The sequence below is a fragment of the Mus musculus genome, chromosome 4 (genome assembly GCF_000001635.26).
Source record: "Mus musculus strain C57BL/6J chromosome 4, GRCm38.p6 C57BL/6J".
In the NCBI taxonomy this organism is placed as follows: Eukaryota; Metazoa; Chordata; class Mammalia; order Rodentia; family Muridae; genus Mus; species Mus musculus.
In genome coordinates this window covers 127,099,533-127,125,027 of record NC_000070.6, presented here as the reverse complement: position 1 = coordinate 127,125,027, position 25,495 = coordinate 127,099,533, and the positions used below count along the sequence as shown (strand labels likewise).

The following is a 25,495-nucleotide window of genomic DNA, read 5'->3' as shown; positions in this document are numbered from 1 at the left end:
TGTCACTTTTTTTCCCCTGAGTCACTTTCTCCTGTGATAGATAACCTTGGAAAGACAAAACTCACCCAAAAGCATAATGACAGTGAAGAAGCAAAGCCAGCTCCAAGCAGCAGCGAGTCTGGCAGAGCAGACCAGGCCTTAAATGGGGCAAATGCCACAGTGATGAGGCTAAAACCAAACTGCTCCCTAAAGTGGGAACCATTTGCAAAACTAGAACTGAAAGAACCATCAATCAGACGACTGTCCTTACCAAGAAGTCCGACTGTCAGGCGCCCAACCCTCCACTGTTCCCTTTTCCTGTGATATTTCAGAGTCCCAGTTAGTCCTTCAAACTAAGGTGGCATTGTGTCCCAGCAGTCAGGAAGCAGAGGTAGTCAGATCTCTGAGTTCTAAGCTAGCCTGGTTGACATGAGTTCCAGGATAGCTAGGGCTATACAGAGAGGCCCTGTCTCAAACAAAACAAAACAAAAACTGCTGAGGTGGGTGGGGTCAATGAATCACAATTTGTTCTTCCCAGCCCAGTCTTGCTCTGCCCTTCACTGCTCACCTCTAACTGGTGTACTGGGACAAGTGGGTTGGCCTGGTCTCTTGGGGAACTCCGTAAACAAGACATTTCCTCTTGAAACTTCAAGAACAATCACCAACATAAAGGCTACATTTTCTCCCTTGTGTTATTAAAATTACATATAATTATGCTCAGTTCCACAATTCTTAAATCCCTGTACAACAAAGGAAAAATATTAAAACATTTAATCACTGAAAATACAGATACATTAGCAAATTGTATTTTAGGATACTTATACAAAATTTAACACAAAATTATACACTCTGATGATAAGCAATACGGATACTACTCTTTCTCCTTTGCTAACTTTTCTATCCTTGGAACTAATGATGTGACTGCCAGTCTTAGGGTGGGACCGCAAGTCCGAAGGTCTCTCTGTTTGGATGCAGTCAAGGCTGAAAAGGTGGCATCGCACAGACAGGTGCTTGAGAAGGGCAGCAGCAGCTTCAATGCCTTTTCATGGAGCTTGGGATAACTTGTCTTTGCATTGACCCAAAACTGTGTGACAGACATTGACTTGTGAACTGACTGAAATCCCGTATCGGCAGATAACACGGCGAGTTTCTCTTCCTCGGAGTCAGTGAGATTGTTACTGTGGTAAGTGGCAAAAGGATCTGTGAGCCACAGGTTTCCGGAACGCAAGTCCTCTTCTGGTGGGTAACAGGCATGGAATATCTGAGAAAGTCCTTCCAGGTGCTCAAAAATGATGCTAGCAATGTTTTTCACACTTACATCTGATGAGTCCAAGAACTCAGAAAACAGAGGGAACATGCCGTAATCATTCTCCTGTGCACGCTTCAACCACATTTTTAGCCTTTTCTGAAATACGTCAACTTTATTATACAAATTGAAAAAAGTAGTCATGGTTCCTTGGAGACTTGAATTTAATTTATTTATAAGTGAAAATATATCTGCTAGATAGGCTAGCTTTGCAATCCATTCCTCATCATGGAAATACCTGGCCAAATCTGAATGCTTTTGATTTAAAAATATTTCAATTTCATGTCTCAGTTCAAATAATCTTGTTAAAATTCTCCCTCTCGACAGCCAGCGTACTTCAGCATTAAGTGGTAAATTCACATGCTCAGATCCCATCTCTTCACACAAAATTGTCAACATTTGTGAATCTGAAGCACTGTTCTTTACAAAGCTTAAAATTTGTGATGACTGCAAAAGAATTTCATGTAAGCATGGAGATAGCTTTTTGGCTGCTAAGTGTTCACGGTGAATGAAACAATGTGTAAATGTCACTGTATTCTTGGCAATTTCTTGAATTTTTGACCTTAAACGAAAATACCTGTCAGTCATGCTTGCGGCCCCATCAGTACAGAAACCAACACAATGGTTCCAATTCAGAGATCTGCTATCAATATATTTATTTATTAATTCAAACACTTCAAGATCTGTGCTCGGAGAAGGCATTTCAGTGCAAAAAAGTAATTCTTCTTTCACATCTCCACGGTCATAGTCGATGAAGCGGACATAGCAGAGGAGAAGCGGCACCTCTGTGGCCTCAGACGACTCGTCCACCTGAAGGGCAAACCACCTGGACTCCCTGACCTTCTGCAGCAGCTGATCTTCGATGTCATCAGACAGTTTCTTGATCCTGCACCCAATTGTGCTATTAGAAAGAGGGATGGTTTTCATTTTTTCTCCAGCACTTGAACCTAAAACTTCTGAACACATTTCTACTAAATATGGTTTAATTAATTCTTCAGCAATCGAGAATGGCTTATTCCTGGCGGCAATTTGGAAAGCGATTAAATAAGAAGCTTTCACAAGTGACTCTTCAACTAGTAAACACTTTTTTAAAGAACTATTTTGACATTCCATTTCAAGTGACTTTTCCTCAAAAAAGTCTACAGGCTTGTTCTCTAAGTCTGAATGTTTTGCCTTCAAATGGTTAGAAAGACTTACTGGCATCACACTTTCACTAGGTAAGACCTCTCCACAAATGACACACTGTGGGCTTGGTGAACTTTCCTCTGATCCAGAACAGATAATGAAACCGAATCTGATATACTCTGCATTGTAAGTCTGGGAAAAGTCTACTCTTCTTCTTTTTGCCGGTGGAGACTCAGGTTCTTCACTCTTCCATTCTGGCAGAGGTAAATCTAAAGGAAATATGTGAATCACTGTTACAATATGAACATGTATAATATGATATGAACAAATGTGTTATGAAAAACTGGATAAAGATCTATTAACACAGCTTGAACCAATGCTGCCTAGAAAATTTAAAATCTAGGTGGGCAGTGGTGGCGCACACCTTTAATCCCAGCACTCAGGAGGCAGAGGCAGGTGGATTTCTGAGTTCGAGGCCAGCCTGATCTACAGAGTGAGTTCCAGGACAGCCAGGGCTACACAGAGAAATCCTGTCTCGAAACCCCCTCCCCACCCCCCAAAAAAATCAAATCTAGCCGTTGAAAAGAACACTTAGGAGCTAGAGTACAGCTCAGTGGTAGGGCACTTTACTTGGGATGTGTGACACCCTGCAGCCAATGCTCAGCACCAAGACAGACAAATCAACCACATGTAAACTCTAAGGCCAGTCCTGGAGTTTGGCTGTGTTGTGTACACTAGAATCTAAGCCCAGCACTCAGGAGGCAGAGGCAGGTGGATATCTAATGAGTTAGAGGCCAGCCTGGTCTACAGAATAAGTTCCTCGATAGCCAGGGCTACACAGAGAAATCTTAACTCAAAAAACAAAAAGACCCAAAGACCCAATAATACAAAACAAAATGAAAATGAAACATAAACATCCCAGATGTCCACAGACCCTTTACTACTGTTTACATGAAAAGAAAGGTTTCAGAAGTTCATGTAGCAGATAAGAGTATCATTTTCCACAGAAATATAAAACAATCAAGTTTCCTGAAGAAAGAATTCTCTGGCCGGGCAGTGGTGGTGGCCCACACCTTTGATCCCAGCACTCGGGAGGCAGAGGCAGGTGGATTTCTGAGTTCAAGGCCAGCCTGGGCTACAGAGTGAGCTCCAGGACAGCCAGAGCTACGCAGAGAAACCCTGTCTCGAAAAACAAAAAACCAAACAAACAAAACAAAACAAAACAAAAAGAAATCTCTGACTCCTACCAAAGGAAAGGAACCCTATTAAAATGTCAATATTACTTTTACCAGAGTAAGCTTTATCTGTTTGTTTATTTAGAGACAGGCTCTTGCTATTCAGCCCAAAATGGCTTTAAACTCAAGACTTTTCTGCCTCATTCTCCCAAATAGCTGGGACTATAGTAGCTCACCATAACACCCAGGCACAGACTAGGTTTTTTACTTATATGTTAGTCTATGGAATAAAGTTATGCTTAACAACAAAAGAAACTGGGACTGTAGCTCTGTGGCAAAATGCAAAGCTCTAAATTGACACATCGGCATCACATACACACACACACCTTGGGCAGAGCCGGCTACTAAAATAACTGAAAAATGCAAGGAATATGAGATTAAGGCATTACCATTGATTGGGGCAACACTTTATAGCTTTTCCATGTAGGAGTTCAACTTTCTATCACCAACACCCCAGACCTATTATCTATTATTTCAATAACCTATAATTAAATAATTAAGTGCAGAGTTTAAAAGAAAGGAAGGAAGAAAAGAAGAAAAAAAATTTGGATGAACTAAGGCTCAACTGGTAATGCTTTTAAGCAAATATGATATATATCAGTAATTATAATGGCTTATTTATACATTTGAAAAAGTAATGTGTACACATATAAAATGTTCACCTCTACATATAATACTTTGTATGCATATGGATTTGAAGTATATAATCCAGGAATTAATACTTTACACTGAAAATTACTGCCTTTACCTTTTCATAATAAAACAAAGCAGAAAACAAAGCTTATACAAGGTGCCAGGACACTTCCTTACCTGTCTGGCATGCAGCATGGTGGGTATGTGGCCTGCAAGAGGTGGCCTTGGTCTGGGTGACTGGCTTGCACAATATGCCTTTGTTCTTCAGAAGCTTGGGGGGCTGCAGAGGCTGAAGTCTCTCAGCAGGTGCCTGTGCACTTCCCTAGTTAGAAACAAATCAATGAACCAGAGTGCTTTTAGTACATTACCAATGACTATATTGTTATCATATGAAAAGCAATGTTATCCCTCTAGAAGAGTAGTTACAAACAGAAAGCATTCTGGGGGAGAAATTACCAACACTACTAACTCCTAATTCCCCTAATCAGCATTGATTCCATTTATTGACTTTTTAAAAATATTCTGGAAGAGCTGGGCATGGTAGTGCATGCCTTTAACCCCAGCACTGGGGGTGGGGACAAGGGGTGCAGAGGCAGGCAGATCTCTGAATTCAAGGCCAGCTTGGTATATAAATCGAGTTCCAGGATAACCAGGGCTGTTACACAGAGAAATCTTGTCTTGAAAAACAAACAAACAAACAAACAAAAATCCTGGAAGATGGACATGGCTAGCTAGCATGGGCAAAGACCTAGGTTCAAACCCTAGTAACACACACACATAAACATATACACTCACATACATAAATACATATACATACATTCTCACATATACACACAAATACACACATATATACATGTATACACATACACACATAGATTATCCTACATAAAACATGAGCCAAATAAAGAAAAATTTTGTTGTTAAGGGTAATTATTTTTTTTAAATACTGCTTACTACCTCAGACTCCATAAAAAAAAATTTATATATAAACATTATTAAGGATCTCAACTGGAAAACACAAAACAGAAGAAAAAAAGCATGAAGAATTTCAAATGACTAGAACAGAAAGGAATTATTCTCTTTTTTTAAGATTTTATTTATTTACTATATGTAAGTACACTGTAGCTGTCTTCAGATCTCATTACAGTTGGTTTTGAGCCACCATGTGGTTGCTGGGAATTGAACTCAGGATCTCTGGAAGAGCAGTCAGTGCTCTTAACCACTGAGCCATCTCAGCAGCCCCCAAAAGGAACTATTCTTTTTTTTTCTTTTTTTTTATTAGGTATTTTCTTTATTTACATTTCAAATGCTATCCCGAAAGTTCCCTATACCCTCCCCCTGCCCTGCTCCCCTACCTACCCACTCCCACTTCCTGGCCCTGACATTCCCATGTACTGGGGCATATAAAGTTTGCAATACCAAGGAGCCTCTCTTCCCAGTGATGGCCGACTAGGCCATCTTCTGCTACATATGCAGCTAGAGACACGAGCTCTGGGGTTACTGGTTAGTTCATATTGTTGTTCCACCTATCGGGTTGCAGACCCCTTCAGCTCCTTGGGTGTTTTCTCTAGCTTCTCCATTGGGGGCCCTGTGTTCCATCTTATAGATGACTGTGAGCATCCACTTCTGTATTTGCCAGGCACTGGCATAGTCTCATACAAGACAGCTATATCAGGGTCCCTCCAGCAAAATCCTCCTGGCATATGCAATAGTGTCTGGGTTTCATGGCTGATTATGGGATGGATCCCCGTGTGGGGTTTTCTCTGGGTAGTCCATCCTTTTGTCTTAGCTCCACACTTTGTAACTCCTAAAAGGAACTATTCTTAAGAACAATGTAAAGTCAAAGCAAAAAAATATTGATACATTTGACAACCTAGAAATTAAACAACAAAAAACTTTTGTAAACAAAAATCTCAGTAAAGCAAAGTTGAAGGAAAATAGAATGAGATATTTATTTAAAACACATTTATTTCATTCAGAAAACATTTACCGAATATTTACCATAAGTCAAGCACTGTCTCCACCCAGAGGATGCAACAGAAAACAGACAAACAAGAGTCTGCCTCACAACTGAGAGGAGACACAAAAACAAACAAGGCCAGCAATCAGATGACAGACATATCCGAGTAAATGGTGGCAAGAGCTGTAAAGGGTGAAGGAGTGGAGAGTGACTCCTTGTTGAAAGAGTGTGGCGGTGAAGCCGACCCTCCCAGTTACTCAGGAATCTGCAGGAAAGAGCTCAGCTAGGAAAGGCACTGCCACCCAGCTCGACCACCCGAGTTCAGGCCCCAGTTTGAGTCTTGGAATCTCTGTAGTAAAAGGGAAGAACAGATTCCCCCAGAGTTGTCCTCTGTCACCCACATATGTACAGTAAGGACAAAATTAAGGAGAAAATAACCACTCCTCCCAGCTGATAGATCAGATAGGTCAGTGGCTTCTGACTACAAATGGTAGCATATATGGCAAGTTTCAGCTCAACCCTGCTCTTGTTTGGCAAGCTCCATTGGAGGTGTATTTACATGACTTTCTATGCAACTGCCTAGTCCCTCGGGCAGTATTCTATAACTAAGTGAGCCAGAAGGACAATATAAACCTTGTGCCATTACAAACCATGCCATGACGCCTCCCTATCCTTACACATAGACTCATCCTACATGTGCTAGTGTTTCTATGGAATAAAGTCTGAGGGATACAACCACATGATTTAAATTCTGATGGCATCAACACACTGCTCTTTAAAAAAAAAAGCTGCTATCTGACTGTGTGGCCATAAGCAATATATGTGAGCTCATTTTCCAATATCCTAGTCAACTGATCACTTTACTTGAGGCTACTTCTCAGTCAGTGGGTACTTAGGTTACTGTAGAGGGCTATTCTTTATGTTTAGTATTCCTTGTATCCCCGTGCCTGTGAACATCATAACAGTTACCATTTTCCTATAAAATAAAAAAAATCACTCACCAGTGATAGTGCACATGATGTAATCCCAGCACTGAGGCAGAGTCAGGCAGATATCTATGAGCTCAAGGCCAACCTGTTCTACAAAGTGACTTCCAGGATAGCCAAGGCTACACAGTGAGATGCCTGTCTCAAAAGCCACCAGCATCATGCCTACAGATTCTGTCTAGACATAGTGATGTACAGCCACATTCCCAGCACTCAGGAGGCAGAGACAGAAGGATAATCCTAAATTCAAGAGCAGCCTGACTACACAGTGAAGACCACTTCACTGTCTCAAAAAAAAAAAAAAAAAAAAAAACTTCATATGTTTTCAAATGAATGTGCCATGAAACCCAAAGACTCAAACATTAAACAACTGGAAATAATTTGCCCTGTTAAAATTCTTCCCCAATCAGTTTTCTCAGAGGGACTCACCTTCTTACTGGTACCTTTTCAGGATATTCTCTGTGTATGGACAAGCAGATGTCCATGTGTATTTAAAGCACAAATGGGAGTGTACAATACTAAGGTTTATACCTTCTTTCCAGAAGCCTGGACACACACATAGTATCCCACAACATAAATATAGCAGGCTTCTTTAACTGTAACCCAGAGCCTCTGCATGTTTGTGCAGCCTCTAGGTAGGCTATGTAAATCGAGGTGGGACTGGAAAGGGGTGTATCTCAGACTCTGCTTGTGTACTCAAGAGTGATCTACAGCCCCAGCTTCTGCAATTACAAATAACGCAAACCAATTATAAACCATATCTGTACTTTTAAACTTCTCTAGTTTCTAATAAAATGATCTGAAATCATTTTACCTATTCATACTCCTATCAGCAACATGTGAGAGTACCTTCATTGTTCATTTTTACCTTGACAGTTAGATGAATAGTAGTTATAAGTTCAATTCTATTCATTTTTTCCAAACAGCATTCAGTGTTGTGCATTATTATTGCTGTCGTTATCGTCATCATCGTCATCCTCGTCATCATTTTATGTGTATGGGTGTTTTACCTGAATGTATGTCTGTGCACCATGTACATGCCTGGTGCCCATGGAGGCCAGAAGAGGGCATGGGATGCCCTGGGACTGGAGTTAGCAAGTGCTCTTGCTAATAACATTGAGTCATCTCTCCTGTCCCTTTTTTTTTTTATTTTTTTTTTTGCTTCTGATACAAGGTCTTTTTAGATAGCCCAGCCCAATGTAAAATTGTTGTGATCCTCCTGCCTCTGACTCTAAATGAGGAGATTACAGGAATATTCCACCTAGCCAAGTTTCATTTCTCAGTAACAGTAAAGACGTATATTGTTAAGAACTACTTTAATGTCAGGTCTGTAAACCAGCAGATACTCTTGCATTTTTTCTATTGGTTGTTGGGTCATTTTTATTTATTCTCTTTACATATTTTTAAAAAGTAGTTTTGGCGGTTGAGTTTGATAATAGAGCACTTGCCTAGCACTCCAAGGCTCTGATTCAATCCAAAGCACACAAGTATTCAAACACAGAATCACTGCCACCTCTGCATTTACCCATCTCTTCCCTCCCTGAGGCAGTCTCACTGTGTAGTGCCAAGTGGCACAGAACTCACTAGACCAGGCTGGCCTTGAACTCACAGTTATCTGCCTCTGCCTCCCATGTGCTGAGATTAGAAGTATGGTGAGGCAGCAGGCCCAGCCCATTTATCTTTTGAGTCTGGAATACTGAATTTCCCTTACAGATTCCTTAATGGCTTCTGAGTTTTGTGACATATCCCCTTATATATTTCCTAGTTCTTTTGTTTCTTACATCTAAATCCCCATTTGAACTTCATTTTGTTACAACTGGTTGGTAGAAATGCAAACTATTTTCTCCTATATGACTAGTTGTCCCATTATTATTTATTGAGTAATTCATATTTCTCCTACTGATCTCAAGTATCACCATTTATTCTCACAATATATAAATATATTTGAGTCTATTTCTGATTTTTTCATAATGTCTTAGGAATGCTGTGGGTTTCTGAAACCTCAATACCTACCCCAAGTGACAAATTTCTCCAACAAGAATATATCTCCTAACCTCCCTAAAGAGTTCACCAACTGGGGATCAAGCACTCAGACACATTTGTCTAAGGGGCCATGCTGATTCAGACCACTGCCACCCGGCCTGGCTTTTTGCATGAGGGTTGCTGGGACTCAGACTCAGGCTTGCAGAACAAGCGCTGCTGCTCAGCCAGTGCCATCCCTTGCTTGGTCTTTCTTCCCATCTCCTAGCATCACCTCCATTTACTCTAACAACTGAATACTCTTTCTGTCACTGTGCTTGATGACTGTCTGTTAATGCTTTTATTTTTGTGTGTCACTGGTTGCTAACAGTTTCACATCTATTTCTATGGCTTTACTTTGGAAGAGTGGTTGGGTGGCTGGTTATCTGGATTTTCCTTGAATTACCTGTTTTTAACTTTCCATCTACTGAGGTTTTGAATCACCTTCTTCTTGATGTTTTAGGGGATGTTTGTGTACAACGATTTCCTATGATGCATGGCTTTTGTTTCCACAGTTTCAGTTACTTACATCACCTGTGGTCTGAAAAAAACTAAACAGGAAATTTCAGAAACAAGTAATTCAGAGACTTTAAGCTACATGCCATTCTGAGTAGCATTCTGACATGCTGCACCGTTCTGTCCTCATACGGTGGTGGGTGTTTGGTTGGCTGATTTTTTTCTTTACTTTTTAGTGGTGGCACTGATGACAACAGGGATCAGAACTATCAGAAGCCTTGCACGTGTTAGGGAACTTCTCTACCACTGAAGCACATCCCGAGGACCCTTAGACTGTTGACTCTTCCTTTCTCATCCCTTCCTTCCCTGCCTCTCTCCCTCTTTCTTTCCTTACTTCCTTTTTTCAGAGCATCAATAAGTAGTCCAGCTTGGCCTAGAACTTGGGGTGACTTTCCCACATGTGCCTCCCAAATGCTGACACTACATGTGTGCCACCATGTCCAGCTCCCTTGGGTCGGTCTCATTTTACTACGTAGATAATGGTTGGTTCCAGACAGACTTTTCTTTCTTTGACCGTGTTTATAGCCCCAGATTCACATCTCCCCTTGTCTACTGATACTTGCTCTTCGATGACTAATAAGCTATCTCAAGTATGTTTTAAAAAGAATCCTAATCCTGCAGCCTCCTCTCTAGTGTTCCCTACCTCGTACAGTCCCTGCTCTGTTTTACTGAGTGGCTTCAGTGCCTTCCCACCTGTCTTCCTGACACTTTTTCTGCTCTTTGCAGGATTTGCTTCCACATTGTTGCCAGAATTTTTGTTTTGTTTTGTTTTGTTTTGTTTTGTTTTCTTTGAGACAATGCTGTCCTAAAACTTGGTATGTATCTGAGGATAATGTTAAACTTCTCATCCTCCTGCTGGCTGGCTACTGAGTTAATGCAGACCTAGAGCTTCACGAATGTTAGGGCCATATCCTACTACCTCTCCCCTTCCTCCCTCATAAAGAACTTGGAAAACCAGCAATCACTATGGGAGGCTTGGGCAGACGGAGATAATTCAGGGGGTCTGAATGAGGACATTGTAGTAAATGAAAACAAAACAACAACAAACACAACCTCCCCACTTCTCACAAGTCAGACCATGTGATTCCTCCACTTCTAAATATCAAACACAATCTGGAAAATAACAATAAAGAAGGTAGAAAGGAGCTTGTCTCCAAAATTAACCCTTCGCTAAATTGATTTTTATTGTGGTATTTTATCACAGCGACAAAAGAAAACATCTAATAGAAGCAAATAAACAAATCTAATTCTGGATAATGGAAATATTGCAGACCAGTTTGGCAAAGTGCACTGTGGTGGTCTGAATGTAACTGAGCCCCACAGGTCCACAGGGAGTGGCACTAGTAAGAGAGATGGCCTTGTTAGAATAGGTGTGGCCTTTGTGGAAGAAGTGTGTCACTGTGAAGACAGGTTTTGAGGGCTCCTATGCTCAGGCCATGCCCAGTGACAGCCTCCCTCTGCTGTCCTAGAATCAAGATGTAGAACTCTTGGCTCCTCCAGCACCATGTCTGCCTGCCCACTGCCATGCTACCTGCTATGATGAAAATGGACTGAACCTCTCAAACTGTAAGCCAGCCCCAATTAAATATTTTCCTTCTAAGAGTTGCCTTGGTCATGGTGTCTGTTCATAGAAATGGAACCCTGAGATATGTACCTTCATTTGTTTTGCATACAAAGTTTTATTGGGAATGCACTCGTCCACGTGTTATTGTCTGTGGCTACTTTGGCACTAGATCAACAGAGGTGGAAGATCCTCCAGTTGCAACAGAAACCATCCAATTTGCAAAATCTTTTATTTTATAAACTAAAACTAATTCAATCAGAGCTATTTGGTAACAGGTTTATAAAATTTGTTTTTAATTTTATTTCTTTTCATTTCATGTGTATTGGTGTACTGCCAGCACATATGTCTGTGTGACGGTGTCAGGTACACAGGAACAGGAGTTAAGAGACAGTTGTAGGCTACTATGTGGTTGCTGGAAATTGAACCCAAGACCTCTGGAAGAGTAGCCAGTGCTCTTAACCATTGAATCATCTCTCCAGCCCCTTTAAGCGTATGAACATTTTACCTCTATGTACACCTGTACACTACACACATGCCTAGTGCCCATGGAGGCTACAGAGGCCAGAAGATGACATCAGATCCCCTAGAACTGGAGTTATAGATTGCTTTAAGCTGCTCAGTGGTGCTGGCAAATAAACCTGGGTCCTCTGGAAGAGCAGCCACTGCTCTTAAGTGCTGAGCCATCTCTTCAGCTCCCAGTGACACAGTTCAAATGATAGGTGAATTACAGTGGGGAAAATATATATAGGGCAACTGTATTAAATGAGGCGTATATTCCTAAAAACCTGAATAATTCAAAACTAGCATAATTCAAGACTAATTGTACCACATACATAAAGTAAAAGGATGAATCCTCAGAGCATACAAATTTATAACCAGTACTGTAGAAATTGTGGTAGTATAAATAAAAATGGCCCTAACAGGCCCATAGGGAGTGGCACAATTGAGACACTCAGCCTTGTTGGAGTAAGTGTGGCCTTGCTGGAAGAATTATGTCACATGGGATAGGCTTTGAGGTCTCAGATGTTCAAGCCAGGCCTAATATGGCATTTTCTTTTCCTGTGGCCTGCTTATCCATATGTAGTACTCTCAGCTACTTCTCTAGCACCATGTCTGCCTACACAATACCATGCTTCGTGCCATGATGATAATGAACTGAATCTCTGAACTGTAAGCCAGCCCTAATTACATGTTTAACTTTATAGGAGCTGCTGCAGTCATGGTGTCTTCACAGCAATGAACTAACTAGGATAGAAATCATATAGACTATTTTTATAAATATATGTTGTTATGGTTTATATATGCTTGGCCCAGGGAGTGGCACTCCCTGATAATAGAAGGTATGGCCTTGTTGGAGTAGGTGTGTCATTGGGTGGCTTTAAGACCTCATCCTAGCTGCCTGGAAGCCAGTACTCTGCTAGCAGCCTTCAGATGAAGATGTAGAACTCTCAGCTCCTGCACTATGCCTGCCTGGATGCTGCTATGTTCCTGCCTTGATGATAATGGACTGAACCTCTGAACCTGTAAGCAGCCCCAATTAAATATTGTCTGTATAAGAGTTGCCTTGGACACAGTGTCTGTTCACAGCAGTAAAACACTAACTAAGACATATGTTAATAATACTTATTAAGTATATATAGTAACATCTTACTTGTACAGTTAATGGCATAATTATTAATAGTGCAAGTGATTAATCACAATTTAAAATATGATTTAATATAAACATAATATATATAAATGTGCACAAGTTAATGTAATGGCGTTCATTAATGAGTATACTGTCTGAAAACAATTAAGTAGATATTACCATCTTCCAACAGGATAAATACTGGGAGTTAGGAGGACTGAACTGGACAAGCTACCTTTCTACAACAGTGACTCCAGGCAAGAGTTCAGCTAGAGAGTGATACGAGTGTGGTCTGAACCCTCACCTAAGGATATACAAATAAATTTCCCATCTTTTGCCTCTTTACTATGGAACAGGAACCCATATTTGGATCATTACCTTCAAAAATAGTAGTTACTGATAAAATATGGTTAAAAGTGACAGCAGGACCCAGTTAATAGCTCTCTCTTGTGAGACTATGCCGGGGCCTAGCAAACACAGAAGTGGATGATCACAGTCAGCTATTGGATGGGTCACACGGCCCCTAATGGAGGAGCTAGAGAAATTACCCAAGGAGCTATAGGGAACTGCAACCCTATAGGTGGAACAACAATATGAACTAACCAGTACCCGGGAGCTCTTGTCTTTAGCTGCATATGTATCAAAAGATGGCCTAGTCGGCCATCACTGCAAAGAGAAGCCCATTGGACTTGCAAACTTTATATGCCCCAGTACAGGGGAAGGGAACGCCAGGGCCAAAAAGGGGGAGTGGGTGGGTAGGGGATTGGGGGGTGGGTATGGGGGACCTTTGGGATAGCATTGAAAATGTAAATGAGGAAAATACCTAAAAAAAAAAAAAAAAAAAAAGTGACAGCAGATTCAGCCTGCCTATTCACCTGCAGCTTAAAACCTCAATGGGCTTTTACACCAGAGAGGCAGCTAAGACTATAGCGACCTCTGCCTCACTGTCAGCTCCCTCCTTTAAATGTATTTTATTATTATTTTGTCTCTGTGTGTGTGATGTAAGTACTATCTTGCACATATGAAGGCCATGGGACAATTCTGTGAGCCAGTTCTCTCCTTATATCTTTGCATGGGTTCTGGGGATCAAAATCAGACAGACAGTCAAGCTTATGTGGCAGGAGTCTTCACCTGCTGAGCCAGTTTGCTAGTCTACCTGCTTCATTTCATCAAACATCATTCATGCTGGAACTGCCAGTTTCCCATTCCTTCTGTTCTTCTTACCTGGCTATTATTTGCTAAGCTAGGCAAGTGGTTTGCCTGGTTTACCACGTGGCTGTGGGGTTTTGAGTGCTACCTCTCGTCCGGTGCAGGATACATCCTTCTAGTGTGACAGCATGAAACACCAGAGCAGTGGCTTGGTCACCTTGTAGATTTCATCATCTAACTTCTTCTGTTCAAAGGCACTGAGTGGGCACACTCTCAGCCCGAGCAGCACCATTTTGTAACACTTGAATGACACTGCTATGTAAGACTTTTATCAGGAGCAAATGGCACTGTATATGTAAGATCAAGTATGTGATACTGACAAAGGCTGAAGGACTCTATCCCCCTGCTGAGGGGATGATCGACCGGCATGGGACAGGACCAGCACAGTGTGCAACCCTCAGAGCCTACCAGTTCCCCAAGAACTCATTCTTGGAAACTTTTTTAAGTTTGGGGAAAGTTTCACATTTTTAAAATTTGGGACATACTGTAAGAGATGAAGTAAATTCACACTCGGTACTATTTTTAGCCTCATATAGTTCAAAATTACAATGGTACCATGCTGAACTTTTTTCTAGACTAAACCAAAAATACTTAAATGTAGCAAGAGAAAAAGTAAGCAGCCAGAAGGAGTTAGCAAGCACTTAAACAACTAAGGGACCTGAAAACAAACTGTAAGATAAATCAAGATTATATCCTTATTAATGTTCTAGAGTCCACCAATATAGTTCAGAACAGAAAATGTGTTAGTACTCAACCTTTTGAAAATCTAAGCTGTAAACAGAAAAGCATTTAGGTAATATATGTGTATATACACATATATGTGTATGTATACATATTAGATTATAACCAAAATGAAAGCCCATATAAGTGGGGATTATCAAATAACATATTAACAAAACAACTCACATTTCCAATGATCTTTGTTACCTCTGTAGGACCAGCACCTGTTACAAATCAGGACACACATTATCATTCCTGAAATATTCATAAGTAAACATTGAAATTAAGGCATTTGCTTTTTTTCATTAAGGTGGGTTAGAGTCTGGACCAGAATTTCTCAAAAAAAAAAAAAAAAAAAAAAAAAGTCGTCCAAAGGAACACTATGGTGCCTGAGTAAAGGTAAGATCTCTCCCTCAGGCCTTTGCTACTTCATTAGAACGCCTGGCAACAAAGAAGCAAGCAGTGGGGGGTTGGTGAGATGATGGCTCAGTGGCTCTAGTACTTGGTGTACAAAGTATGAGGCCCTGAGTTCAGGTCCGCAGAGCGCATGTTTAAAAACAAGAGCAAAAGGCATGTCTCTGCATCTGTAACCCCAGCTGAGGCAGGAGGACCCCTGGACTCTACTGACCATTCCAGACTAGCCAGTCAATGAACTCCAGGTTCACTGAAACCCAGTCTTAAAAAATAAGGTGGATTAAGGTGTTTGCCACTCAAACCTGAGTTTGATCCTCAGATCCCAAGTGGAAGGAGAGAACTGACTCCCAAAAGTTGTCCTCTGGCCTCCACAAACAAGGCCTGGCATGTGCCTGCCCACACTTGTGCACATATAATATACATACATACATATATACATACATACTATGTATACAATAATGAACAACTAGATAATTTATTTGTTAATAATATTTGTTAATTTTCAACAACTAGATAGTAGTGATGGAAGACATACAACATCAACTTCTGGCTTCTATGTTCACCCAACTACGTACATACCCCAATCCCCCAACACACACATGGTGCGGGGGTATATGACAATTGTTCAAATTATTTTTGTGTATTGTATTTAATGTCTTTAAGTCTTTTGCCTGCATGTATGTATGTGCACCACATGCATACCTTGTGCCCATGGAACCCAAAGGGGGATATCAGCTCTCCTGGAACTGGAGTTACAAATGATTAGAGCCTCCATACAGCTGCTGAGCGCTACACCCAGGTCCTGTGCAAGACCAGCAGGTACTCTTAACTGCTGAGCCATCTCTGCAGCTCATTAGAATCCTTTAAAAAGTTAACTACACACACCCCTTCCTTTCCAACTCATCCCTCACCCTACACAGTGGGCATACTTTCTCATTAGTATAAAGTCATTATCAATAAGAACTCTTAGACTAGGCAATACTTGCCTCTTATCCAAATGACTCTGCATCAAATCATACCTGTTAAAACATTGTTCGTGTTCCTGGTGGGCTGAAGTGCAGGTATTTTTGCCAATGATGTCACACTGGTTATAACTGGTGTTGTAGCTATCCTTGGAGAAGGGAGTGCTGTCACAGCAGTTTGTGCCTTAGGAATAATTACCTGTGCTGGCTTTGGGAGCACAAATACTACAAAAGAGGGTAATGATACCGATTAGCATGGCCCCTGTACAAGGATGACATACACACTCATGAATTGTTACATAAAAATAAGGAAGAAAATAAATGCTGATTAAAATAAACAACAAAATTAGATGCAGTATAAAAGGGTCATACAGGAATAAAATTGTTTAACAATTAGTTTTTCAGGAAGTAATACAAAGCCCCACCTCTGAGTAATATCAGCTTGGGTGATTCTGTTAAAGTCTGTGTTCACTGGAACTCAAGAAGAGCCTGATTCTGTAAAACTCTAATTTCAAATGACAATCTAAAGTCCATATAAGCCATCCCAACATTTAGCACTTTTACTATCTAACGGGTAACTTTGGAATTAACTGGAAGCTGATGAAGAGGCTGCCCCTTCAGGTAATGCTGTTTTCCTCTTGTAACAGGCTTCATTGTTAAACTGTGCACCACTGTACGTTACTAATACTCATCCTCACCATTCTGCCATGTACTCACGCCACCTGTCCCCTCGCCCTACAATAGCTCCCCTGCTGCTATATGCGCGCAAAAGAAAACAGATACTGTCTTTCTTCTTTTCCTCAGACCCTTCCTCCCCACAGTCTCCCCTTCTAGTAGCAGTGGTTTACATCAACTATACTGTAGAACGAGTCTCCCACCATCAAGCTGACCAGTCCTAGGATGGGCTGGTCAACACAGAGGCTTAGAATAGACATATCTAAGGGAGTCCAAGGTAACTAAGAGCAAACTGTAAGAAGCCAAAGTGCATGGATTCTGTCAATCATTAGTCCTCGAGGCTCTCGGCCAAGGGTCTATACATGGTTTGGATCGGAGAGTACTACTGAGAAGACACACTTTATAAGGACATCCTGCATGCACACCCACTCATCTCAATTTTTTTTTTTTTTTGACCACATTAGTTGTCCTACTTGTAAAGTTATTTTATTTTTCAGGAAAAAACTTTGCTACCCATGAAGAATTGTTCTACTTTATCTTTTCTGAAATAATTAATGTGTTGCTCTTTTTTCTTTACCTACAAGCAAGTTCTGCATCAAATTCTACCCCAGGCACAGCAACCACGTTAACACACTTACAGCCTCTCCCTTCGTTTGCCGTCTTTTTAATTTTTATTTCTAGTTATATTAACTGAGTAGTATGGATCCTTAGTTTTACATACTTAGATTCATATAGGTTGAATCAAAAGCAATCAAATTAAATTTTCCTATGAAATAAGTATGTATTTATTCATTCTTGCTTTGATTATGATAACTAAAAGCATCAGAATTAATTTTCTCTCAAAGGCCAGCCATGTGATAGCTTTTTGTCAGCTTGACACAGCTAGGATCATCTGAGAAGAGGGGATCTTGATTGAGACAATGTGCCATCAGAGCACCCTATAGGCAAGTCTGTGGGCATTTTCTTTAATGAATCCTGTGGGCGGTGTCACTCCCAGGCAAGTGATCCTGGGTTCCTGAAAAAGCCAGCTGAGCCATGGAGCACAGGGCAGAAGCAGCACTGCTTTCTGTTCAGCGCCTGCCTCCAGGTGCCTGCCTCCAGGTGCCTGCCTTGAGCTCCTTTCCCTGACTCCCTCAGTGAGGGGTGTGACCTGAGAGTTGTAAGATAAATAAATCCTTTCCCTCCCCCGCACCCCCCCAGTTGCTTTTTGCCACAGCAATACAACAGACTTGTCAATACAGCACCCTAAAGAAAACTTTGAGGAAGTGCAGGCTGTAAGAATGCAAGGAAACTTTTATTGTAGCATTTCTCTGTGCATGCTGACAGTGTATCCTAGCACTGGCCAGAAGAGCCTGTAACCAAGCTTACTTTTACCTTTTCTTTGTGGAATTGGGTCATTCACACTATACTGATGGCAAAACTGCAAGACACAGAACAGGTTACAGAAGTATTTGATGTTGCCTCTCCATTTCAAGGACTCACTTAGCTTACCCTGCCGTTTACAACCATCACACCTGGCTGTCTGTGAATCGAAGGAAAGACAAGGAAGGATTAAAATTATAAAAATATAATACTAACCAGAAACACTAATAAAAATGGTATATGAATTAGTGAGATTATAAAATGAAAGGTTCCCTAGTGAAAATACTATAATTAAAAACAGATATTATTTGTTCCACATAAGATGTCCTAACAATGTTTTTTGTTTGTTTTTGTTTTTTTCAAGACAGGGTTTCTCTGTGTAGCCCTGGCTGTCTTGAAGCTCACTCTTTATACTAGGTTAGCCTTGAACTCACAGAGATCCACCTGCCTCTGCCTCCTGAGTACTGGGATTAAAGGTGTGCACCACCACAACACAGCCTAAGTACCGTTTTCTAAAGCATTGTGATTGGTCCTTGGCCATTTAGTGGCTAAAATATATAATATTCCTCAGCAAGAAAATTGCATTTAGAATGAGGTATTAAGTTAAATACTGGTTTCACTAGAGTGCTGTGGGTGCTACGTAGTTGCCACCTATAGCTTCTTCCAGGGCTACATTCCTTCTATTTATAAAGCAGCAGCAACACATCTAACCCTCAGGACTGATGCTGGGAATGGGACAATCAACAGGACAGCACCAGGTCTGTGCTATGCTTATCTAACTATTCCTGCTACTGTATGCCTTTCAAAACTAGGAAAGTAGGTAAGACCATCAGCTTGCCACGTGACCTATGAAGGGAGGACAAGGTCTGACCTTAAATTCCTGAGTAACCTGAATGAGAGCTACTTAAGGCAAAATTATGTAAATTTCTAACCTAAAAGTTACAAACAAGGTCATCATACTTTATAAGAAAGAGAGAGAGCCTGTCTCAGAAAACCAAAAAAAAAAAAAAAAAAAAAAAGGAAAGAAAGAAAGAAAGAAAAAGAAGAAGAGAGAGAGAGAATAAAAAAACACACATATTCTTCCTCTGGCTAGAGACACATTTCAATGGTACAGTTTGTCTAGCAGGCATGAGGTTCTAAATTCTAGCCCCAACACCAGGATGGTGGGGAAAGAGACCTCCAGAAATCCCAAACTCTAAATACATTTTTTCCCACGTAATTTGAACATATTTTACTTGAAATTGATTAGCATTTATTTCAAAATAAGACAAAGAACATGTCCTATTTACCTGATGCAACAGAGCTGTAAACTTAGACATGCAATCTTCACAGCAAAAAACCTGGAGCTTGCCTTCCAGTTGGTTTTCCACAAAATTTGCAGACGTCTGTAAACAGTAACTGCACGTCTTACAGTAGCTTCCCCATCTTTCCCCAAAGTCTCGAGCCGAGAGGACCTTGCAAACTAACCACCAGCAAGGACACAAGGAGAGACAAATATGCATTAGCTTTAAGGAGGTGAAATGACTGTCCAGTGTCTGAGCTCATTCCCAGCCAGCAGTGACACTACAGGCTACAAGCCCAGCACCTTTGAGGTGGGAATAGCACAAGTTCCAGACCAGCCTCAGTTACTTTATCAACTTCAAGGCCAGACTGAGCTACTTGAGATCCTGCCTTAAAAAAAAAAAAAAAAGAGGCTGAAGAAATTGGCCAGCAGTTAAAAGCTCTTCAAAAGACCTGGGTTTGATTTCCTGCCATAATTATTTGCCTACATTATAGGATAACCTTCATATTCACAAAACAAACTCAAATTGATGTTTTAACATGCTTTTAATAAGTCATCCATATTCTGAAACATCAGGGGCTTCAAAGTAGCAGCAATTGATTAAGTTTCTACTTTGCAAATAGGTAAAACAAAAAATAAAAATCCTAGCTAAACTTACTTTTCTCTACTAATGCCATTAACTATAGGTTTTTTCTTTATTGAGATTACTGAAATGCTTTAAAAGGTAGATCTCAAGGTATACTAAGTATAAACTGTGTAAATTCAACATTTTAAGAATGTTCAAGCAGCTGGGTGGCGGTAACACATGCCTTTAATCCTAGCATTTGGGAGGTGGAGAATCTCTATAATAAGAGTTTGAGGCTAGCCTGGTCTACAGAACAAGTTCAAGGATAGCCAAGGCTACACAAAGAAACCATATCTTGAAAAAAGGGAAAAAAATAATGTTCAAGTAATGCTTCCTAAGCAAAGGTTTTGAAAATAAAAACTGATCATGAACCCACTACGTATACGTAATACTGAACGCCTTCTTACCTTCACTACAGAACGGCTTGTCAATCCCTGAGAACCGCACCGTGTCCTCTATGGTCTTCTGTAGCTTACAGTAGTCGCACAAGGCCTTAACTTTATTCTGCCTTTTGTATTCATCACAGCAAGCCTTGCTGCAAAACATAAACATCCTACCCTGTAAAAACAAGGAACAGCCATTAAGCTCTAACCAAACACAGGAACATGGGCTGGAAACACAGTTCGATGGCCAAGGGTGTACTGCTCTTCCACAGCCCGGGTTCAATTCTCAGTACCCACGATCAGTTGCCCACAATTACCTAGATTAACTGCAGCTATAAAGGGGATCTAACGCCTGTGGCCTCCACAGGTACTGTGATAACACGTGCACATCTACACACACACACACACACACACACATACACAGAGAGAGAGAGAGAGAGAGAGAGTTAAATCTCCCTCTTTTTATAAAAATCTATCTAAACAGCAGTTTTCTCTTTAGCACGTTTTTTTCCAGGCACAAGCCTGACAACCCAAGTTCCATCCCAGGACCCATGTGATGGAAGGAGAGAACCAACTCTTGCCAACTGTACTCCACATGCACACCATGGAATGAATGCTCATATGTCTGAATACACAAACATACACAAAATAAATGTGTTTTTAAGTCAACACAAACTGAAGAACTTTGTCAAAGTGGAAAACCCAGAAACACTCTTACTAGATGGTTTACACGAATCTCCTTCAGGCTGTCTCCTCACCTTGTAGAAAAGCAGCTCTGGCTTTGTGGCAAACAGAAGACTACACTGCAGGCACGTGAGTTTCAAGAATAAATGGGTCAAAGCAATCTGGTGGGACTGTTTAGCAAGAGTCTCCAGGGCTGTTGCAGCAGGGTTGCTGATGGGGCTACTGAAGGAAGAGGCAGGGGCATCTTTTCTTGCTAACACTGCAGACTGCACAGGTGTGCTCCTCACCTCTTGGCCCTGAGATATGGGTGCCAATGAAGAGTTTCTTCCCTTTGGCTTGTTAAATACATTCTAAATTAATACAAAGCAAAGATTTTACCAAATAAGAAATAATGTAACATAATTATTTTAATTTCCTTTAATTTTCATTCCACAAACATTTTTTAGCTTTTACTTCTAATAGAAAGAATTTCTTTTTCTTTCTTTCTTTCTTTGTTTTTTTTTTTTTTTTTTCAAGACAGGGTTTCTCTGTGTTGTCCTGGCTGTCCTGGAACTCACTCTGTAGACCAGGCTGGCCTCAAACTCAGAAATCTGCCTGCCTCTGCCTCCCAAGTGCTGGGATTAAAGGCGTGCACCACCACTGCCTGGCTAATAGAAAGAATTTCAGTGGTATACCTTCCAGTACAGAGGGTTAAAAAAACGAAACACTCAAAGGTGATGAACTAGAACAAAAGACTCCTGCAGATTCTCCCTGAGGTGCCTTCCTCGAGCCCTACACAAACCACCAAGCAGCTCCTGACTGCTAGTGTGGCAGTGGACACACTAGGCATCCTCACACCCAGAAAAACAAATTCGTTACTCTTTTCTACACAGAGTGGGTAGAAATGCAAGAGGGGGAGCAATCCAGGCTGAGAATCTTTACGTTTCTAGACCAGGACACGGGGCACATGAGCCCAGATGAGCTTTTGAGCTTCACCATTCCATCTCTCAAACCACACTCTAGCCTCGCTCTTTTAAAAAGAAGAGAACCAAAATCAGTATGGTGGCACATAACTACAATCCCAATATTTGGATCCAGAGTTCAAGGCCACCCTTGGCTACATATAGAGTTCCAAGGCTAGCCTAGACTACAGTAGGAGACCCTGAAAGAAAAGAAGAAAAAGAAAAAAGGGAAAGAAGAGCACCAAGGGGAAGAAGTGGGTGGGGAAAATACTTGACTCAAGGACCATGAATAAGAAAGCCTGATATCTGGCCTCAAACGTTCCCAAATATTTATACAAATGACCTATGACCTTTGAAACATTGCTTAAGTAGACTGTGGGTTTTTCTAACCCTGCATTCAAAACTTTAACACCAATCATGTATAATCCCATAACTTGGGAAAGAGACAAGATGATTGGCAGTCTGATTTGGGCGATGTAGCAAGACTATCTCCGTAAAGAAAAAAAAATGGTCTGGCAAAATGGCTCAGTCATGCTATCATGACACACAAGCATATACTAAATAAATGTAACAGAGAACAATTTAGGTTGGGCAGGAGTGGTATATGCGGCAGAGGCAGGTGGACTTCTGAGTTCGAGGCCAGCCTGGTCTATAGAGTGAGTTCCAGGACAGCCAGGGCTATACAGAGAAACTCTAACTTGAAAAAGGAAGGAAGGAAGGAAGGAAGGAAGGAAGGAAGGAAGGAAGGAAGGAAGGAAGGAAGGAAGGAAGGAAACCACTTAGTCTTTTACAATGTTTTGCCATTGATTAATCAATCCCTTAGTGAACTAGAAAGAAGTAGCACCTGGCATCATACCTGGAAAGCCAGCACACAGTTGGAGCTACAGAAACTGCAAATAGTTCCATTTGACATTGCTAGGTGATACTGAGGGACTGCTGCAGTTTTACAACTATGACACACAACCTGTATACCTTAATGACAAAAAATAAAAGACAATGAGTGCTATACACACGCACAAATGATGCAAAAGTCTAGTAGTAGAAGACAATCAAATACTTAGCATGGCCTCTCCTATGTCCTTTGAGGGCCACCTCCCAGACTTCCCCAGTGATGTCCAACATCTGCAGACATGCTTACATCCATCTTACAGAATGGTACCAGAGTATTTGCACATCATCTATGTACACTATAAATATTCCTTACACATCATCCCTAGATTACTTAGAATATCATATAAATAGCTGATATGCTGTATTAGTTTGAGAAAAATAATAAAAAAAAAACACTCTGTAAAATTCCATTATATATGCTGAGGGTTTTTGGGTTTTGTTGTTATTATTTTGTGACAGGGTATCAGCAATAGTCCTGGATGTTCTGAAATTCACTGTGTAGATCAGGCCCTGCCTCTGCCTCCTGAGTACTGGAATTAAAGGTATGCAATACCATGCTTAACATTTGCTGAATGCTTTTGATGAGCAGTTGGGTGAGTGTAGAACCCATAAATATGGATGGTCAACTGTAACATAAAAATATCCAGAACATTACATAACCTCTAAATCTAACTACAACAACTAACTTCAACCAACTCCTACTCATCAAAGCCTGATGTAAAGGCCTAGGAAGATAGCTCAGTGGTTAAGAGCACAGGCCGCTCTTCTCAAAGCCCTGGCTTAGACCCCTAGCTCCCATATGGTGGTTTCACAGCATCTGTAACTACAGTTTCGGAAGATCTAAAGCCTTCTTCTGAAGTCCACAGGCATGCAGGCGCAGACAAACATGCAGACAAAACAGGCAAATAAAATACAATAAAATATCTTTAAAAAGAATGAAATAGCTTAAAACTTAGTAATCATTTTTCTTACACATAAAACCATAAAATATATTCTATAAAAAAAGAGAATCAGTGAAAATCTATTTTCCTTCATTATCAGTTCTTCAAAAGTAAATCAGTCTTGTGTTTTTAACCATATTAAATAAGTTTAGTATGTAACAAAATTAAGCAACAGCAGTTATGGTCATCTTTTATATGTTATTAAATCTATAAATGCATCAAATTTACCTGAAGAAATAACAGTCTTAATTCTGTACGCAGATAAGCAGTTAATAGAGCAAAAAAGCTCTGTTCTTCCTGAGTCATTTGTAGTCTCAATCATTTCAGCAGACAGCCTCGATGAATTCCCCAAGGCATAGAGTGGCTTCGGGGCCAAATTCTATTAGGATAGCAATAATATAAGATGTATGTAAGCATAAGTTCAAACATAATTGCATTATTGTTTTAAATAAGAAAAGAGCCAGAGGCAGCCCAGTGGGTAAAGTGCTTGCTATGCAAAAACATGAGGATATCAATTCAAAATTCCAGTTCCCACACAAAGCCAGACACAGTGTGGATGTATAATCCCAGTGCTCCTACAGCAAGATGGGAGGCAGAGATGGAGAATCACCAGAACTTCACAGCTAGCCAACCTGACATACACACCTAGAAGTGAAAAAAGACCTTGCCTCAGACAAGGGAGGTGCAGGACAACACTGGTTGTTGTCCTCTGATACACATATGCTATGGTGTGCACACTTGTTCACTAATATACAAAAATGCGTACACATAAATATATACACGTAGCTTCTTTATTCTATGCTTCTCCACCCTCTTTCAGCCCCTAACACTAGATAAGCGAGACAGAAGGAGAGAGGGGAAAGAGAAGAGATACACCTGAATAAAGTCAGGGGTCAGAAAGGGGGAAGACGCTACCATTAGACTACGTCCTGCTAATTAGGGACACTGAGTTCCTTGGGGATACCTAATTTCTTATTATTATTGTTGTCTCTTCTTTGAGCATGACTACTTAACAAACCTCAACCAACAATAACCACCACCATCAACAACAACCAACAACCCACCAACATCCCACTCTGCCTCTCTGGGCCCTAACATTTATATATCCTCTGAAAAGTCCCCAGAATCCCAAAAAGTCACACAATCAGAGAAACTATCTGCAGCTGGCAAAAACATGCCTCTGCTAGGGCACGAGGCAGATCATATCTGCTGCAGACAACTGAAGCAGCTCCCTATCCCATACCTGGGATTAAAATGAAAACATTCTTATAGTATTTCTGTGTTTTTTTTTTTTTTTTTTTTTTTTTTTTTTTTAAAGATTTATTTATTTATTATATGTAAGTACACTGTAGCTGTCTTCAGACACTCCAGAAGAGGGCGCCAGATCTTGTTAGGGATGGTTGTGAGCCACCATGTGGTTGCTGGGAATTGAACTCAGGACCTTCAGAAGAACAGT

At 40.7% G+C, this 25,495-nt stretch overlaps 1 protein-coding gene and 1 non-coding gene across 6 annotated transcripts in view; one reads left to right on the top strand and one right to left on the bottom strand.

Moving 5' to 3' along the window:
* Nucleotides 1–653: 653 nt before the first annotated feature.
* The window catches only part of Zmym6 (zinc finger, MYM-type 6), a 46,992-nt gene continuing 22,150 nt past the window's right edge, over nt 654–25,495 (bottom strand). For 3 of the 5 annotated variants that reach the window (NM_001285885.1, NM_001285888.1, NM_177462.5), the window contains 10 exons: nt 24,268–24,418; nt 23,064–23,179; nt 21,341–21,616; nt 20,607–20,757; nt 19,582–19,754; nt 18,305–18,452; nt 16,313–16,480; nt 15,066–15,103; nt 4,456–4,600; nt 654–2,679 (listed from right to left, as the gene is read on the bottom strand). In NM_001285885.1, the coding sequence (NP_001272814.1) occupies nt 851–2,679; nt 4,456–4,600; nt 15,066–15,103; nt 16,313–16,480; nt 18,305–18,452; nt 19,582–19,754; nt 20,607–20,757; nt 21,341–21,616; nt 23,064–23,179; nt 24,268–24,418 (3,195 nt within the window). In that variant the 3' untranslated portion in view covers nt 654–850. The remainder of the gene's footprint in view (nt 2,680–4,455; nt 4,601–15,065; nt 15,104–16,312; nt 16,481–18,304; nt 18,453–19,581; nt 19,755–20,606; nt 20,758–21,340; nt 21,617–23,063; nt 23,180–24,267; nt 24,419–25,495) is intronic. The other 2 variants (NR_104366.1, NM_001285887.1) reach the window with 2 other exon arrangements.
* Gm25600 lies at nt 16,457–16,562 on the top strand. Its single transcript, XR_003955459.1, has one exon. It is a non-coding gene; the product is annotated as a U6 spliceosomal RNA (small nuclear RNA).